The sequence below is a fragment of the Triturus cristatus genome, chromosome 12 (assembly GCF_964204655.1).
Source record: "Triturus cristatus chromosome 12, aTriCri1.1, whole genome shotgun sequence".
NCBI lineage: Eukaryota > Metazoa > Chordata > Amphibia > Caudata > Salamandridae > Triturus > Triturus cristatus.
The window spans coordinates 689335732-689355235 of NC_140595.1; the positions used below are offsets into that span (position 1 = coordinate 689335732).

Sequence of the window (19504 nt, forward strand, 5' to 3'; positions counted from 1 at the left end):
CGTTAAACTTCATACGCCGCTGCAGCTTCTGGCCATCAACACCAATGAAGGACGGACCACAAGTACGTGCGAAGATCAGTTTATTGTTCTTCCCCCTTGCTCCCTCGCACTCGCCTGACGCGTTTCGATCCTCTAGGGATCTTGATCACATGATATATATATATATATGATTTAACCTTTATGAAGGAGAGTTTGGGCACGATCCCATACAATCTTCTCACTAACTCCTAACACGGAAGGAAAATAAGCAGGATTTTTTGTGGAGTCTATCCCTGTATGTACTCTTGGGCTGTATGGTGTACACATAACCAGTAGAGCTGTTGCACAACATGTACATCTTGAGGCTGTAAGGAGCTATTTTGCTTGGTATGTACATGTCTGAAAAACAGTCTCCCTTTGTACAAGGTGAAGGACTTGTCAACTGATATATTCTTTCCAGGAGTTTAAATCCCCCAAAACTTGGCAGACAAATGTTCCATGACAGGCCACATTTTTAACAGCCTGTTATGGTCTGGGTGGTCTCTGGGCAATGCAGCAGAATATTCATTGCAATACAGCAACTGCTAAAAAGTCAAAAACCTGTCTCTACTCATGATAAGTTTGAATCTGGATGCTTCCCAAACGTTAAGAATTGATTGGTGGGACTGTACAGCTGGTTTGTGTACTAGAAACTTGTTCAACGATAAGCCCAGAATTTTTTTCAACTCCTTGAAGTGAGAGTGTGCAAGTGTGCCCTACTGTGAGGCCCCAGATAGGTCTCCATGCTCCCTCAGAAATCTTTGACATGTTAATTTGTTTGCTGTACAATTTAATCAAGGAAGTCTTCATCCAGAAAAAGATGAAACCAGTTAATATGAAAACAGATTGCTCCATTGACTATGTCAAGGGATGTGTGAAATGTGCACAGTTTGTTTTTTACATGACTATTCAAAATGTCAGCAAAATTGCATGAAATTATGGGTAATTCAGTGAAATGCAAATCCAGCATGTAGAACAATATTTTAGCTTGAAATACGCCACTTGATGATTTTTTGATGAAAGGGTGCATTTCACACTACAAAATATTGCAAAGAAGCAAAAGCAGTGTGAACAACCGCTGCACGCGTTATGTTGTTCCTGTTCATTGGCAGTAAATTATTGTAGTGGATGGCATGCTCAAAATAAATCTTTACAGTGAATGGTGCTTAATTATACAGTGTGCAAAAAGAACAATTGATGGACAGAACGTTGAACAATGTCAAACATTCACCCCATTACAGAGATCTGGGCCTAAATCCATAGTTTTTTTTACTCCCCACGCCATTGCAATTTAAATACAGCCATATGCAACTCAGTCATGACCCTGCTCCTCATGGGAACAGTCCAGCCCGAACTGCCAGTCCAGGTTCTCCCTGGACTGGAAAGGAAGCATCCTAAGACCGGTTTTGGTGTAATTTAAATTTCTCCCAGGCCTACACACATCCAGTATTTGCAGTGAATGGAGTGATTTGTGCCTGACTAAATTTGGAGGCTACCATGTGAGCAGACTGTCTATGCTGGGTTCTGTCTCTGCCTATGTTCTTGATTGGTCAAGCCTCTCACTGACTCTCCACTGCACAGATTGTACTTGCGAAGGGACATCAAGACTGCCATGGGCATGTTTCTCAGAATCACTTGAAGGTGAGTCAATATTGGAAAGGACTCTGACTGAAAAACTATCCAGATTCTAAACCCACACTCTCTTTCATAGATGCTGTTTCAGTAGCAGACACTGCCTCCGAGCTCTCTTCCATTATTTAAGTTAGAGCCCGGAAAGCAGTCACCCAATGAAACACCATCTCTGGTTTCTATCTCAAAACTTTCTGGTCTAGTTAGAATGCAGAGGTACTCATGGAATTGAATGTTGTTTGTGTGCAATGGATTTAAATAATGTGTATTAAATTTGATAACAATAACAATATCAAAAGGGAAAAAGCATAAATCTGACTCCACGATGCAGCATAAAAAACTTCTTCAATGAAGCTATAAGAAAAAAAATGAAAAAATCTAAATTATTTTTTTTGCCCCCCTTAGGGGACAGCCCATACCAATGGCACAGGCTCCCCCCAAACAAAAACCCAACAAATCCCTGATGTTTAGTGGGATATCTACTTGTGGATAATGAAGTGCTTGTGACACATGAGCAAATATCTGTTTGAAAAGGCATCACGGGAAAGGGAAGACTCTCTCTTTTCCTGTGATGCCTCCCTCAAATGGAGAGATGATGACTGGCGGTTATATCCAACTGAACACACTCAGAGCTGCCCTTACCCGCTTCTCATGGGTGCACATATGTCACTGATAGGCGGGGAGAGGTGAGGGCTGAAGCAGAAGCAATTCCGGGTCTGCCCCTACAGGTCTCCACTTGAGGGGAAACCTCACGTGCATGCTCCTCTGCTAAATGAACTATTGATGTCCTCCACACTGCCGAGGTAATGCAGAGGACCAGCGTGTCATCGTCCGCAGCCAGGTCAATAGTACTTTCATGGACAGCCATGTCAACAAATGTGTTGCTATTTCTGGATGCTACTTAGAACCTTACCTAAGAGTATCTTTTTCTAGGACTGTGTGCTTTGGGCAGAAAAGGTGGAAAGAAAGCATGACCGATGTGAGCTCACACTCCCTGCTCCAAATCTTTAGCCCACCCTGAATTGAATCCCTCTTAGTATAGGATTAGATGTCAGTAATACAAGGAGGGCCACTGGAATTATGCATTTCTGCAGCCACAGCATTTTAAGCATGATTGTGGATCTACTGTATGTGACACATGATCCAGTGTTTTGCATAATGTATACAAAAAGGTGTGTCTAACTCAAATAGATTAAAAGCTATTAACATAGTGATAAACATGGTGCTACACTGTGGCAGACCCTTTTCAAAGGTCACTTTTCAGTAGTGGCTGATTGATGCTTTAGGTGCTGGTCTGGTGCTAATAAGGTGAACCTTTTGCACAGACAGTATTAATGTGTACTAAAATGAAAAAATAGTGAAATAATACTGCAACATAATGTACCACATAATTTGCCTTTTTTTGCTGCATAACTAGTTAACAGTGACACATATTTTGTTCCTCCAAAACTGCATAATTCCAGCGATCCTGACTATGACTTACTGGTATACTGAGGACCTCATTACGAGTGGCCTCTAAATTCCAATAGGATCAGTGACAGCAGTTTTCACACATAATTTGTGGCTGCAGAAAACAGCTGAAATCTGTATGTAAAAGTACAGGGAAACATTAGAATTACTGAAAGGAACTATATGAGAGCCTAAGGGGCCAATTATGATGGCAGTCGGACGAGAGTCCGAAAGCCATTGTTGCTGGAACGGGACCGACAGGTAGTCGGTGGTCCGCACACCAAATTAGGATCCGACCGCCATGGAGATAGTCGTAAATATGCCTCTTTGTATTGAGGCTTGTGCAGCGGCTCAGAAAAGGGCTGCAGCACAAGTCCCAATGCAATGAGGCATGTTTTAAAACATCCCTGTATTATGTGGCCGCACCATGCAGGGATGTTTAAGGGGGGACCACAAGTGCCCCCCAGGGCTCATAGCAGAGGGCCACAGGGGACAGGGACCCTGCAAGGGGCTCCAAAAAAGCCTTTCTGCCAGCCTTTTCACATCAGAAGAACTGATGTGAAACAGCTGGCGGAAAGGTGGATCGTAATCCCCACGGTGGTGCCTGGGAAAGCACCACCTCCATTGTGGGGAATGCAATCCGACCAACCACCCAACCACTCGGGCGGTCCCTGAGCCAATGCGGTCCAATCTAATGCATCCTAATGTGGTGATTTCACCACGGTTAGATATATTGTTGGGTCCGACATTGACGGCACATCAGTGTTGGTCCCACGGACATCATAATCAGCCCCTAAGTGCCCACAGTTTGTGACTGCCAATTATTAAATGTGAGTAAAGAAAGCTACTGTCTTCTGTCAAATAATATCATAGCATTTTGACAGTGGCATCATCATTTTGTGCCCTGGCCTTTCTATTCATGTCCCTTCTAACAGGTATTTTACTACCTTTAGTTCAGACCCATTCAGGTCTCTTTCGGCAGATGCCTGCCAGAAAGATGCGGCTAAGTTGGAAAGTCTGCACCTTGACCAGACACAGCTATTATGTTAGAGTCAGTAACCTCCACAAGAATGCAATTTATTTTGTGGTGAGCTACACCAACACCCAAAGATGACATATTAGGCATGCTTTCCTCAATCTGAAGCTTCTCAACAAAATAAAACCCTTCATCCCACCCAAAGACCTCAAACAAGCCACCCAATCCCTGGTGATATCCAGACTCGACTATGGAAATGCTATCCTCACTGGTACAGCAAAATCCCACCTAGCCCCCCTCAAAACTACTCTAAACGCAGCAGCCAGAATGGTCAACGGAGTCAGGAAATTTTAGCACATTGCACCTGCACTCAAAGAACTAAAATGGCTCCCAGTAGAGATGCGTGCCAGCTTCAGAACTGCCTGTCTCACTCACAAAGCCCTCCACACAGGGAAACCGGAATACCTGGCTTCCAAACTCAAAAAAGGCTGGCCAGACAAGGAACCTCAGGAGCTCCAACTCCCTACTGCTCATCCATATGAAAACACGCAAGCAAAAAAACCACTGCACGATCCTTCGCTGGAAACGCACCCAAAATCTGGAACTCCATCCCAGCACACATTAGGACTATCCCGTCCTTTGTAAAATTAAAAAAACTCCTATAAGACCTCTTCCTCAACTGTGTCTTCCCGAACAGTTAACCCTCGCTGTTGGGCACTTGCGGACTTTCTGCAGCACCATGCCACTTTGTCACCATCATCTACCTCCTCCAAGTGCCCCAACGCCCTTCCCTGATACCCCCTCCCTGTAAATGGTCCCGCTCAAGATTTGGTGCCAGGCTCCCAGGACTGCCTTACCTCATTTGTCGCACCACACGCCGGGACTTTATTAACCAATATGTATACCTATGCCTTATTTTGGGACTCCTGCATTATAATCTGATGTAAAGAGCTCCGATACCCTCGGGTCTGGCCAGCGCTATATAAAACTCCTAAAATATATATTTTTTAAACATTTTAAAAAAAATGATCTCACAGCTTCTTCAGTCCACCATTTTGTGGGGAGCTACAGCAACAAAAAGGATTCCATTGGGTTTAATATTGCACCAATTGGCAAGGCTACATGTTGAACGAACCCCTTTCTGCTAGGTCATCCCCAAACTTTCTGCCTCACCCATCTGTTTTCTGAACCCGTTTTTGTAGGCAATTAGGAATCTGCACACAGTGCTCTCTCCTTTCATCATGGTGAAATTGACTTAGCTAATTTACTTGTAAGTCCCTAGTAAAGTGATACAATATGTATCCAGGGACCCTAAAATAAATGCTAACAGCAGGCCTGCAGCACTGCTTGTGCCATCCACTTAAGTAGGCTTTTAAACATGTCTCACACCTGCCATTACAGCCTGTGTGTGCAATTTTAAACTTCCATTTTGCCCTTGCAAATTAAACCCTTTGCCAGGCCCAAACCTTCCTTTTAATACATATAAGCCACCCTTGGGGTAGGCCCTGAAAAACCCACAGGGCAGGGTGCAGCATATTTAAGAAGTTGGACATGTACCTTTAAGTTGTACATGTCCTGGTAGTGAAAAACCTAGCTATGTCCTTCTTTTGGCAGCTCTCCACTTACCACTTTCATAACAGACATGCCAATAGCAGCAGTAGAGGTGGAATCTGTGTCACCCCCTGAACAAGAGCATTGGCTCCCTTTATACTAACCACCACTCTACTTTCTCTCACCTCTCAAATCTGCTTCCTCAATCTGTGTGGCGGATGTGCTGCTAACCTCCTCCTGGCGCATACTTCATTTGTAAAATGAAGAGTTCCAGTGACTAAAGTGCTGTTCGTAAGGGTTGTAAGACGGACCATGCATGTCTTTACCAAGCATGCCATTATAACGAACGTGTTGTTACCACGCTTTCCTTAAGTACGCAAATCGTTACAACGACTTGCCTCAGGGAAGCGGTGGAGTTTGGAATAGAATAATTTCCTATTGCAACTCCAGTCTATATTTAACATGAGGGAAGGTGTACGACTTAAAATCCATCACCAGACCAACAACGCGTTCCCTAAAGCAAGTTGTTTTAACGACTTGCGTGCTAAAGGACCGCGTGGTAACGACGTGTTCATTGTAGTTCCCGCATTGTAAAGCTTTAGACTGGGTGGTAAAGGGTGTTTCCGGTCCTCTTTTATCTACTGCCAGACACTCACTGCTCCTTTATCACACTATTGCAGATTCCTGCTTTCTTCCTTTTGGGTGGTTTTCCGTTTTTCACTTCCTCCTGTTTGTGTGTTTTTCCCTGGCTTGCTCTCAGGAAGTGTTTGAATAGGAAAAATTAGTGCAGGTCCCTTAACTTGAGTGCTGGTGGCCCCCACCAGCAACCACCAGCTTAAATCAAGCAATGCTGTGGTGCACCCTAATGCCTTCCTAGGAGCAGTGGCATTCTATACTGGTATCCGCTGAAACCAGTGGCTTGATATTCTATCGTACAATCGACTCCAGAATAATGTGTTACCAAACTTTCGTGGCTAAGTTATAGAAGGCTAAAATATCCAGGGGCAGATTTACAATAACTGGGGCATCCCTGCATATCAGCAGGGATGCGCCAGTTATTGTGCGTCACGGCTCTGCCAACATGGATGCGCAGCATTTACAATGCGGAGCGCCATGGGGCAAAAGCGGACAGATGCTTGACGCATCTGTGCCGTAAAGGCGGCGCATTGCTGGAGTTGCGACGCAGCTCCAGAAAGGCTCCGGGGTGCCCTATCTTTGAAATGCTGCGTCAATCCTTATGCCTGCTTCAAGCAGGCGCAGGGTTTTGACGCAGCATGGGCTTAAAAGTGACTGAGTGAAATCTCGTAGATTTCACTCATCCACTTTTAGGAGGTGGCCCTGCGTCGGAACGCCTACTTCTGGCACAGGGCTTTACAACGTGACGCATCTCCCAGATGCGTCACGTTGTAAATACCCCGCAGCATGGCGCTGGTTTTGCACCGCCGCTGCGTCACAAAAGTGATGCAACGGCGGCGTAAAAGAGGCGCAAGGGGCTTGTAAATCTGCCCCCAAGAAGGTAAGTATATGTTTACTTAACTCTGTATATACGTATCTTGATGATATATATATATCTATTTATTCAAGTTACGCAGATGTAGAATTAGGAATAGTAAATCCTTATTTATCTATATGCATTTACATGCTGAATATTTTGGCCCTCAATATTTTTGACATTATATTTTGCTCGCACGATGTCTCTGTAGCCAATATTTCAACATTCAGCCAACTCCTTCCCACCTAGTTTCCAATGGAAAGTGCAAAAGCCCTTTATTGCACTTTGGCATGGTGCTAGTGTTCCTGCACTTTTCGCCCATCCCTTCTGCCACTTCACCAAAACGCCAAAACAAGGAAGTGGCTGCCACCCCATTCCATTGGATTCCTTTGCGGTCGCGGAGCAAGCAGAATTAATGCATGATATTTTGTTATCATTTATATCCCCTCAGTCTGCGGTACATTCATTCATTACTTCGAACAAGAGGCAAATGTCTTTGTCCAGTGAAAATATTAAGCCCTTGCACACTTGTTTGTAGCTGTGCAGTTTTCTTAAGTTTGTCAGATAGATGTACCTTTCTTTGTGAGGTTGTCAGTGAACATAGGATAGCACTGTCCTCTTTCCTGTGATGTTTAGAGTTCTGTAATATGTGCCTAGTCTTAAGGGCATGTGTCCATGTTAAGACAAACTCTGTTATAAGTCTATATGCAAGTGTTCCTGAAGGTCAGGTCAGGCCTGGGGCAGTCAGACTACATGTATCACTCATGACAAGGATGGCTGCCGTCTGCCTGAAACTCTATCCTGCCCCAAAGGAGCTGATCAGAGCAGAATAGGAGAGTGAGGTGGAAGCTCCATCAATCAATGGGGGCAGACAAGCAGTTGTCGATAAGGCGCCTGGCATTGTGGTGACACTTACTCTCAAAGACTGATATCACACATCACATTGGGAACTTAGTGGCGCTCGGGCACCTCTCTTTAGTGTGCCAGAACAATTTAGAGATTTTTCTCTTCTCAAAGTATCAGGATCCATTTTTACGAGGGTCTTCATAGCCTGTGGCTATAAATGTCTTTCTTTTACCTTAATAACATCATTAGCAGGATGGAGTAGCATTGTGTTTATATCCTGAGTGGTAAATCTCTCTTTAGCCTCTTTACACCTTTTTTGTTGCTTCAACACCTGTGCAGGATAGGTTGATCCTGGCTGCAGAGGGACTTAACTGTAACTTGGCCCTGCTCTCAACCTGTTTACATTTCAAGCTTAGTGTACTTTCACAGCACAACTACCCTTTCTGCATCAAAGAGCAAAGATTTGTATGGGAGTTAAAATGGGAACCATCAGTTATCAAACCCACCACTTGACAGATCTGAATGAAACTTTCCATGATGAACCCAGAGTGGATGTGCTTTTTGTGGAAAGTTTTGTGCAGAGTTGTTGAACAGTGCCACTGTTATTAGGGAAACAAAAAAATACCTTTTCAAAATGACTATTCAATGGAAACTCTGACCTAACCAATAATTACAAAGGTGCTATCACTGCCTCTGCAGTACATATATCTTCATACACATATGTGTGTTGAGGGTGGGGAGGGCCCATGACTCATGAGTGGTGAGCCTCGATTGGGTCATGATGTCCCCCCCCAACAATGATAATAAATAGTATGTTACATTATATTTGAATATATGGTTTATGCCATGGCATTTTTCATGTGTATTTGTATTTAACAACAACAGGATTCAAATGGTTAAATCTGTGCAGTAAGGAAAAATCACATTGAAGAGACCTTATGTCTATTAGGAGAGTTTGATTCACCTGTATAGTAATCTGTATTGTGCAATTTACAAGGCAGTGATCAATGATTTTCTAATGTGAATTTCATGAAATTTGATAATTAATTGTGTTATGACCTTTGCACTGTAGTATTACATGTGTGAAATAACAAGAGTTATTGGACCACATTCATTTTCACTCCTATGGTGTATATTCATGTGTTTGTATATTTATATTCTATATATAAAATGAAGTCCTTTCAACAAGCCAATCTCATCTATCAATGATGTGTTGGTGCCGTGCCTTGGGTGCCAATCACCAAATGAATTCACACATGATGGTGTTAGATTAATAAGACTGGAAATGTGTAATGTATATTATGGAACTTTTTTGTACTGATAAGAGTCTGAATTTACAATGTTTATGTTCACACACTAGGGAGGACTCATTGGTACATTTTGCATCAAGGATTGGTTTGCAAGGGTGAGCTCGTCATGTGTGTTGATTAATGCTCTGACAGCAGGTCTATCATTTTGAATTTTATTTTTAATCAGCACTGAAAATAAGAAGAAATCATGTGTTAACCATCAATTTATCTTTTTAATTTGTTTAGGAAAGCTGAATTACCTGCAACTACATATATACACATAGTACACGTGACTACATTTAAAAATAACTAATGCATTCCTAAGCATTCTGTCATGCCTGCCGGGCAATAAAACAGACATTAAGAAATGTAAACATTGTTTTAAAATGCTAAATACTCTTAATCTGTAGTCCTCTAATTAAGGTTAACATCATGGTGACCAATCTTGTCATGGGAAGGTATTTGACATACATTAAAGGAAGGGACCCTAGAAACATAAGTGCACTTCTAGGGATCTAGGAAGTGGATGATGATGATGTTTTGTTTTATCAAACAAACCACACTTAGACACAAAGGGACCACTCACAGGTTTCCTGTGTGGGACTACTGACAAGTGCAAGCTTGACAAATATCAGTCTCCAGTAGTGGTATGATGACAGGTAAAATGAAGATGTACTGTTGTGGCCAAAGAGGTGGGTAGCCAAGCGTGTTGTCTAGGGAGAGACTTTTAGTGTTTTTTTTATATTGTATTGCATCATGTCATATTGTGTTGCACTGTATTGTTTCCATTGAGCACTTTCCTACCTAACCGAAGTGAGGCCCAAAGACCTCCCCAGTACTCACCTGAGTCCTGCTTGTAGTGACAGTACATATCGGTGTCCTAAAATTTTATGGCACTCATTCGGCTCTGTGTCCTAGGTTTCAGGTCTAAGAAAACAGACTGACCAATCGGAAAAGTATTTTTCATGTATAGGACACAAATATGTCCAAAAGACAACCACCCAAATATCAATGAATTATATGATGTCAGTTCATGAGATGTAGAGCTTTGGACAGAGAACAGATGTCTTTAACAAACACATATGCACGTAATCACTTCTTGCTGAAAACAGTCCCCGGTATGGAGCCCTACTTATCAGTGGTACCTAGTGTGTATGACCGATTTCTACTTACTAGGTTCAGGATGGATCTGGTGCATTATCTATTAGCATCTTCTCCGGGTAGATCACGGGGGCTATATTTCTGGCCTCTGCATCTGCAACACGGTGTCTCCGCAGAACACTTTACCATGTTTTGTAATTTTTATGTGGTTCCCAGAAAGCCTTTTATTGTTCCTTTGTTGAAGTGGGGCAAACTTTATTCAAGTTCAACCGGTCCTCTTGTATCTTAAAATGCTTTTGGATTACATCATTTTGAACGTAGTCAGCTTTCTGAAAGCCACCGTGAGACTGAGAAATAGCTGTGAACACGAACTTGATCTGCCTAGGAATGATTTTACCTAGACTTGCCATTGTCTATTTATATCACCATTTGTCTCCTGATGCACTCTTGGAATGTTTAACTTTTAACATACGCATAGATTGTTATGTATTTTTTTGATGTCAAATTGAAAGGATTTTCTTTGTAAAGCCCTGTATATTGTCCCTATGTATTGATAAATGTATATAATTGGACTTTATTATTTTGCCTTACAGGTTTGTTTGATTGATTGATATGATGTCCTGTCACATGAAACAACTGCACCAATATTTTATATTTTTGTAGGTCGTTAAGAACAATCTGAATCCAGTGTGGGAGTCCTTCAAGGTTTCTCTCAGCTCTCTGTGCTGCTGTGAGGAAAGGAGGCAACTGAGGGTAAGCACGCCCAAAGCTTGGCGATCATTGCTAAGCAAGAGTAAAGCTGGGGACCACTTAGGGTCTGTGAGTGAAGAATAGTCAGGTGTTGGCAGACTGAATGGGTCTTTTGGTCTTTATATGCCATCAAATTATATGTTTCTATGTTAGTGTGAGGGGAGGTGTGATCTCTGGAAATGGGCTTCAGAAAAACAGGACATGAGAGGGGATTTCACTGCATTGGATGCTGTTCATTTGTTCCCTAAACCCAGACATCTCATATGCTAAAGAAACAGTCAAGGCAGAGCAGACGGTTTTAGGCCTTGGCTGCAAACAGCTATAGCTAAATGCTGGAAACCTATTTGTAAAGAAGTCCTTCAATAAATTTGATATTTCATGACGTCTTTATTTAGTACAGGATAAAGAAGAAACACCTCCAGCTTGCTCTCCAGCTTCACAACTCTAACCCCCCACATTCAAAGTATAACATTCTATTCCTAGAGATGGTTCCACATTCCATCTCATCATGAAGACATCTCTATACATCTTTCCCCTTGTACAAAAAGAAACAAACCCAAAACAACATGAATACATAACTATATAATTGTCATAAACAAGACTGTTTCTACAGGTTGAAAGCAGTTCACCCCAATCATACATCAATCACAGAGAATTTGTTGAGGGGCATTACATTTGCAGACATTCCCTGTGCTCCAAGCAGAGCCATCAGCTAAAATAAGAATATTCTTCTTTACAGTTCTTACCGGCAAAGGTTTAGAGAATGTGCTTTCACCTTTAATCAACACCCCACTCCTTTTGGTTGCAACCCAATCACCTTCCTTTATGTCTGGTATTTTAACCGCTTTCCTGTCATTATAATGACCGGTGGCAGCCCATTGCTTTTTACAAACATCACTCTCAACAGCGGCGTGGTCAACCCACACACACTCCTTATCCTTAAGCCATCCCGGTACTTCTGTTACACCAGGTTCGCGCCCTTTGAGGGAGACGAACAGCGACACACCAGTCACAGAATGTGGCGTCACTCTATATGACCACACCAATTTCTTTAATTCTTCTGACCAGGACAATCCATTGGAAAGTGAGAGTTGAATATTGTACATTATCAAACAATGAATTCTCTAGACTAATCCATTGGCCTGAGGCCTAAACAAAGCAACCCTCTCATGCTTGATTCCCAGTTTACTCAGGAAATCTACCATCTTCTTTGATAGCAACTGCACCCCATTGTCAGACACCAAAGTCTTTGGAATGCCATCATTAATGAATATCCTCTTCTAAACTCCTACCACCTTGTCAGTATCAACACAATCGGAAGTTTCAATAACAAACCACTTGGAATGGTAGTCCACCAAAACCATCATAAACCTGTTGAGAGAACCAAGTCTGGAAATTGGACCCAAAAAATCAATTGCCACTCTTTCCCAAGGGCATTTGGGAAAAGCAGTGCAACTCAAAGGAGGCTGCCTCACGATTTTAGTTTTGTCGCTATTCGCACACGCATAACATTCCTTCACTACCTCCTCAATATCATTGTCCATTCCTGGCCACCAGAAAGATTGCCGGATCCTCCTCTTAGTCATATTCCTTCCCAGGTGACCCTCATGGGCAATATCAATGATCCTCCTGATCCCTGCTGGTGGCACAAACTGTCTCCTCCTTTACAATTTCCCATGACACACACTCAATTCGTCGTGGACATTACGATAACCCTTGAAACAAACATCATTCTCATGATTGCCCCCAACCTTCAGATACGAATTTCATAACTTGTTGTAAAATGTTGTCCTCACACATGGCAGATGCCCACTCTACCTTATCAAGAGCCAATTCCTCTTTTTCACTGCCTACTTTGCTGATTTCCTTATCCACCACATCATCATCCTCCACAAGTTCCACCTCATCAAGAGGCATCATGGACAAACAGTCTGCAACCACATTTGTCAAGCCCTTCACATATTCTACTTCAAAATTGCACTCCAACACCGACAACATCCACCTAGAAATCCTGGGAGTAACACTTCCTTCTAAACCTCTTCCTCCCTTAAACAAATGAATAAGAGGTTTGTGGTCAGTACGGACCTTGAAAGGAAGACCCCACACAAAGTATCTAAAATGGTTTATGCCCCAACAACACGCTAGAGCCTCCTTTTCAAATAACCGAGTAGGATGTTTCAGCATCCAGAAGCCTCCTAGACGCGAATCCAATAACTCTTTCTTGACCATCATAAATCTGGGTTAACACAGCTCCAATTCCAACTGCCCTTGCATCGGTAGCAATAAACGTTTTAGCATTCGTATGGAAATTACCAAGAGTCGGTGCCTGGGCAATACAACTTTTCACTCTATCAAATGCCTCACTACAAGCCTCATTCCATACAAACAGAACACCCTTCTTCATCAATTGTCTCAAGGGTTCCACAATTTCAGTGAAACCCTCCACAAACTTAGAACAGTATCCGCCAAACTGAGGAAAGATTTCAACTGATCCTTATTGAGGGGAATAGGAGCATTCTTTACAGCAGAGACAATGCTTTTTTTTGGTTTGATCCCCATCTTAGATATTTTGTGACCCAAATAAATCACACAATTCTTCCTCAATTGCCATTTTTCCTTCTTAATTGTCAGTCCATTTTCTTCCATTCTTCTCAACACCTCATCCAAAACTTCATCGTGATGTGTACCATCCCTTCCTACAATTAGCAAATCATTTTGAAAACAGAGGACACTTCTCAGCCCTTCAAAGATCTGTTGCATCACCCTCTGGAACACCGCTGAGGCAGATGCTAGTCCAAAAGCCATCCCACAGTAAAAAAATGCCCCTAGCGGTGTTACGAAGGACGTGAGATGCCTAGATTCCTCGTTTAAATCTATTTAATGATAGGCAGCCGACATGTCGATCACACTTAATACATCACCACCACCCATAGCAGTTAACATTTCTGAGATATTGGGTAAAGGTTGCCTATCAACCCAAATATTTTTATTTAAGTCGCGTAAATCCACGCATAAACAGATTTTTCCCCCTTCCTTAGGAGCAACCACATTGGGTGCCAACCATTCAGAGGCCTCAATGGGCTCTATTATTCTTTGCTTTAAAAGTTTCTTAAGCTCTTCATGAAGTGGTTCTCTCATGAGATGTGGCACACTCCTCACCTTGTGAACAACTGGTGTAGAATTATTTTTGTAAATGATTCTATGAGAAAAGTTTCTAAGCTTTCCCAGTTGATCGGAAAACACTTTAGAATACTTTTCCTGCACAACCGTTTCAAATGCATCAACATTATGTACAGCCACAGTAGTGACAGGTTCAGTGGCATTGGGATTAAGAATGATGTTAAGATCCTTTTGGTGATGCCACCCTAAAAGATTAGATCCATTGTTGCCATTAATAAAAATTACCATCCATCTCATTCCCACAATGTCTATGATTTTCCCACCATATCCAGCCGCTAGAATGTCAGGTTTATCCCACATAAACTCTTCCCCTTTCCACAATTTGGAGAATGTGTCTCTAGAGAGTAAAGTATATAGACTTCCCAAATCCACTAACATTTTAACCCCACAATCATCCAAGTTTATAATACAATTAGGTTTTTCTAGTTTGTTTGTACTTTCCCTGGCAACATCCTCAATTGATAAATGTGAATCAGAGTGCACCAATTCCTCACAACCTTCTACGCTTAACATTAGTTCACGCACACTTTCACAAGTGTCTTGCACCTCTTGCACTCGAGTGAACTGAGTTTTAGTTCTACAAACCTTAGCGATGTGACCTTTCCTGCCACAAGCTCGACATGTAGCATTTCTGGCCATACAGATAGTGCTAGAAGCAATATGGCCAGGAGCACCACAGCGATAACATTGAATTACTGTAGTATCAACTCTAATAGTAGGAAAAGGAGATTTCCCTTCTCCCACTACTCTAGCATCAACTCTAGCAGTAGGAGAAGAAAACCTCCCAGAATCATTAAGTTTGTTGGAAGATTGGAAATTCATAACAGATTTTGTTTTCTTGGTTTCATTAACAACTGCATGTACTTCTGGTACTTTTGAAATACGTTCTTTAGCTGACAATGAACTATTGCATTTGTCCATCTCTTTTATCCATAAATCTGTGTGCTCCAACCCTTTAGCTATTTGAATAGCCTCTTCGAGTGTGGGATCTTTGATTAAAAGTTTCTCTCTAACCCTCTTGTTATTGGTACACCTTACAATCTGATCCAGGATAAGAGAATCACTCAATTCTTGCATGTGAGCGAAAGCCCCCTTAACGCAGCGACATAGGTTGCAATATCTTCATCTTCTTTCTGAAAACAACAAAAATATTTATGTCTCTCTAACACAGTATTAATTTTAGTAATAAAATGAATCTCAAGCATTTGCAGTGTCATTTCATAAACGGTATTTGGCTGACCATCCCCCATCCCCAAGGAAATTTCGGGAAGATCCTCGTATAAATGCCTACCTTCAACTCCTAAATGAGTAAAATGGCTTGTCTACGCACTGGACCATACTTATCAGCACCTGTTGCTAGTACGTAAGTAAGAAATAATTTTTTCCACTCTTTCCATGGAATGGGGGGGGATCACCAGTTGTAGCAAGAAAAGTTGGTGGTGCAGATAAACTTCGATCAGCCATAATTACAGATACTTAAATAATATAAAATGTAAGTCAAAGTCTGTCAAGGCAAGCACAATGTAACACCTGTAAGTAAATCAGGGTTAAGTAAAAATAATGAAATTATAAAACAAATTAAAATAACAACAAAAATAACAAACTGCTTTTTATGGAGGCAATATATTCAATTTCATGTAAGAAGTAGACAGTTTTAGGATCCAAAACGTTCATATGAAGTGTGGTCCACCTTAAGATGTCCACCCATCCTCGTCGCTAATGTAAATAAGTCCTTTAATAAATTTGATATTTGATGAAGTCTTTATTTAGTACAGGATAAAGAAGAAACACCTCCAGCCTGCTCTCCAGCTTCACAACTCTAACCCCTCACATTCAAAGTATAACATTCTATTCATAGAGATGGTTTCACATTCCATCTCATCATGAAGACATCTCTACACAATTGTTATATATATTTGGAGTAAGTGTTGGGTTAGCACCTTGCTAACGATTGGATGGCTCTATTGGTTGTCTCACATCTCTGCTCCTGATTCGATGGTGTTGCACCCTATTTTTGTGTGCGTCCTGCCGAAGAGCAGCCATCTTTTTAATGGGTTTCTTAAAACATAGGAAAATGCATTCAAAGCTGTACACTCTTTTCCACTAGCTGATTGTCTAGAATCAAAACAACAACATGCAACAAAAGCAGGACTTTACCAGCATTGGAATACGAATAGCAAAAATGTAGGGTTTAAGGGCCAGATGTACAACCCTATTTAGCAGTCACACACGGGCGTTCGGCCTGTTTGCGACAGCTAAAAAAGGTTGTGGTATGTACAAAACCTATTTTGTGAGTCGGTAACCTATTACCGAGTCGCTAAATCAGAAATAGGATTTGTGACTCGCTATTAGGAAGGGGAATGCTGAGGGCGTCAAGTAGGTGGTAAGCCGGTCACAAACAGGAAAGGGTCCCCAGGGGACACCTTCAAGTTTGTGTTGGGCAGCAAAAACATTTTTTAGGAGCAGGCAGAGGTCCCAGGGACCACTACCTGCTCTTAAATAATGAAACAGAAACGTTTCATTTTTCTTATTGAAATGCATCCCGTTCTCCTTAAGGAAAATGGACTGCATTTACAAAAAAAACTGCTTTATTTAAAATGCAGTCACAGACACAGTGGTCTGCTGACCCCAGCATGCCACCATCCTGTGAGTGCTGGCCATTCCCAATGGGTCGTAAATTGCAACCTACCTCATGAATATTGATGAGGCAGGTCATTTGCGACCCCATTAGGAATCGCAAACAGTGTCTGAGACAATGTTGTACATTCCATTTTGCAAGTCGCAAATTACGAGTAGTAAAACATCTCAATTTGCGTCTCGCAATATGGAATACTCATACATCCGGCCCTAATGTTTTGATAAGTAACATACTTTTCTTAGGAGGGAATAAACATTTAGATATAAAAAAACAGGAAGGATTGGTGCAAAAATGTATTTAGTTCATGTTTATTCTTCTTCTGTTATCAAACTTCATCAACTATCAACTTAACCATAAACATCAATCAAAGCCTCCCAGACTTAACTGACATGTGTTTCACACCATTCCAACATATTTTCAAGGCTATAGTAAGAACACAAAACACCTCCCATTTACTCCATAATTTACACCTTAAAGATATACATTGACTTCATTTTGTTGCTTGATGCATGTAGAACTTTTGAATTTGACACAACTATCGATCTGTACACATCACTGATTGAATTGCAAATATTTATTACTGTAGCTGTGCACCAAAAGCAATTATTCAAATCCTGTACAAGTTTTTCAGCCATCTTGTTTTATGCCTTAAACCCATACCCTGTATATGTTTATTGGGATAGCAGAATTAAACGCGAATATTAGGTTTGCTTCATCTAATACCAGCATGCGTTTAGGTTTGTACGTGAAAGACCTGCACCAAAATTGCTGTTGAATGTAAAACCATAATATTTGATGGATACATTTCATAGTCGATGTTTTTCCAAGTCCAGGCCCTTGCCTTGTCACACATTGACGAAGGCAACGCTTTTATCACTGGTCTCCCAGAGTCTTTAGTGACATCAATCAAAGCACTGCCTTGTGCAGTGGTTGGCATATTGCCAGCCGTAAAAAGATTTAGCTAATCTCCCCCACTCTCAAAGAACTGTGCTGGCTATCTCTCTTCGCCAGAATCTGGCTTCAAAGTGTGTTGCAAGATCTATAAAGGACTATGTCTGGGAAAGCCTAATTACATTGACTCTCAACTCAATATGTCTGACTCTAGTGGCACGCAATGCTTAATTTGTGCTTGTGTTTGATGGTGCTTTGCAGCAGCACCTATTTGTAAACACCATCACATATATATGAAAATTCACCACTTGGTGGCACCATGTGTATGTTTTTCTAGCAGAGTTTATTTGTGAAGCATTTAACTATTTAATATATATCTTAAAAACTTGATAAAACTAGGACTTAGACCTACAGTTTAATGTGACACGTGGGTAGGGCCTGCTGTAGTGACCCATGTGAAACACCTTGGACCCTGGCATTTAATTGTTTACAAATTAATCACTGGTTCACGTATACTACTAAGAACCCATCACTTGCCACGTTGAAAGTCAAAACAACAAACAGTCATCACAAACAACTCACAGATCATTTGCCATAAGGGCCAGTATTATGGAATGACCTCCTTCTGCACGTCATAGTTTCCCATTCACTAATACATTACAGAAAAGGTTCAAAAAGTCTTTTCTTTACAAACTTCCTACCAATCGGAACACGGGCTGGGAAGGCGAAGATAGACCCCGTAGGGGCCCGTGGCATACGCCTCCCGGGGCCAAGACCCCCCCCTGCTGCAAGCCTGCAAAAAGGGGGCGCACCAGATTGGTCGCCCCCACACTGACCGCTAGTCACCCAATCAGAGAAGGAGGTGGCAAGCAGCCGGGGGGGGGGGTTCATGAAGGGGTGGCAAACCCTGAGTAGGCACATGAACCCCCCGAAAGAAGGAGAATCAAAATAATCGTACCTGTGTCCGTGGCAAGAAGATTCTGGGAAGAAGATGCCTGGAAGAGCTCTGCAGCAACAAGGAGCAGCGGAACCTGAGGCTGATTCCAGGGCCTTGCCATCGGAGTTGCGGCGTCCAGAAGAATCGGCTGGAGCCAGCTGAAACCGGCCATCCCACAGCGAACGCGGCGACAGCAAGGGTGGCCCAGCATCGGTGGCCACAACAGGTGGACTGCAGGGTTTAGCGCCTCGTGGTGGTGGGGGCCGAGAGCAGGGTGAACCCCCCCGGATCCTGAAAATGTAAAGGCTTCGGTGTCCAGCGGGACCTGTATGAGCTGGTGGCGAGAAGAACCGGAGGAGCTGCGGGCCGGTCTGCCTCTACCACAGGGAACAAAGGTGGGCGGGGTTTCTCGGGTCAGGTGGAAAAATACACGTCACACAAACAGAGTGGGATTTAAAGGGCAAGGAGCCTCACGTTGCTTGGTTCAGCAGGGAACATCGGGGACAGAGGATTCTCCCCAAAGCGGCCAATCCTGCAGTTCGAGCGGAGTCCCAGGGGTGAAAGGTTGATTGCAGCCACGTGAATACCCATTCCGCCTGGGCTCAATAGAACTTTGGAGGGCGTGGTTACTGCAGGAGTTGTTGCTTTGTTGGACCACCGGCGGGAGAAGCGATAAGGCCGGTTTAAGGACAGAGACGTGCAGGGCATCAAGAAAGCACACAAAAGAGCGCAGAGCCACACAGCGGCAAATAGGCTT

The 19504-nt window shown here is 42.5% G+C and overlaps 1 protein-coding gene across 1 annotated transcript in view; it reads left to right on the forward strand.

Annotated features, from left to right (window-relative positions):
• LOC146780101 (copine-7-like) overlaps positions 1 to 19504 on the forward strand; it is a 657204-nt gene that overhangs the window by 536800 nt on the left and 100900 nt on the right. The window contains exon 7 of the mRNA XM_085636916.1: positions 11015 to 11104. Coding sequence (XP_085493042.1) covers positions 11015 to 11104 — 90 coding nt within the window. The remainder of the gene's footprint in view (positions 1 to 11014; positions 11105 to 19504) is intronic.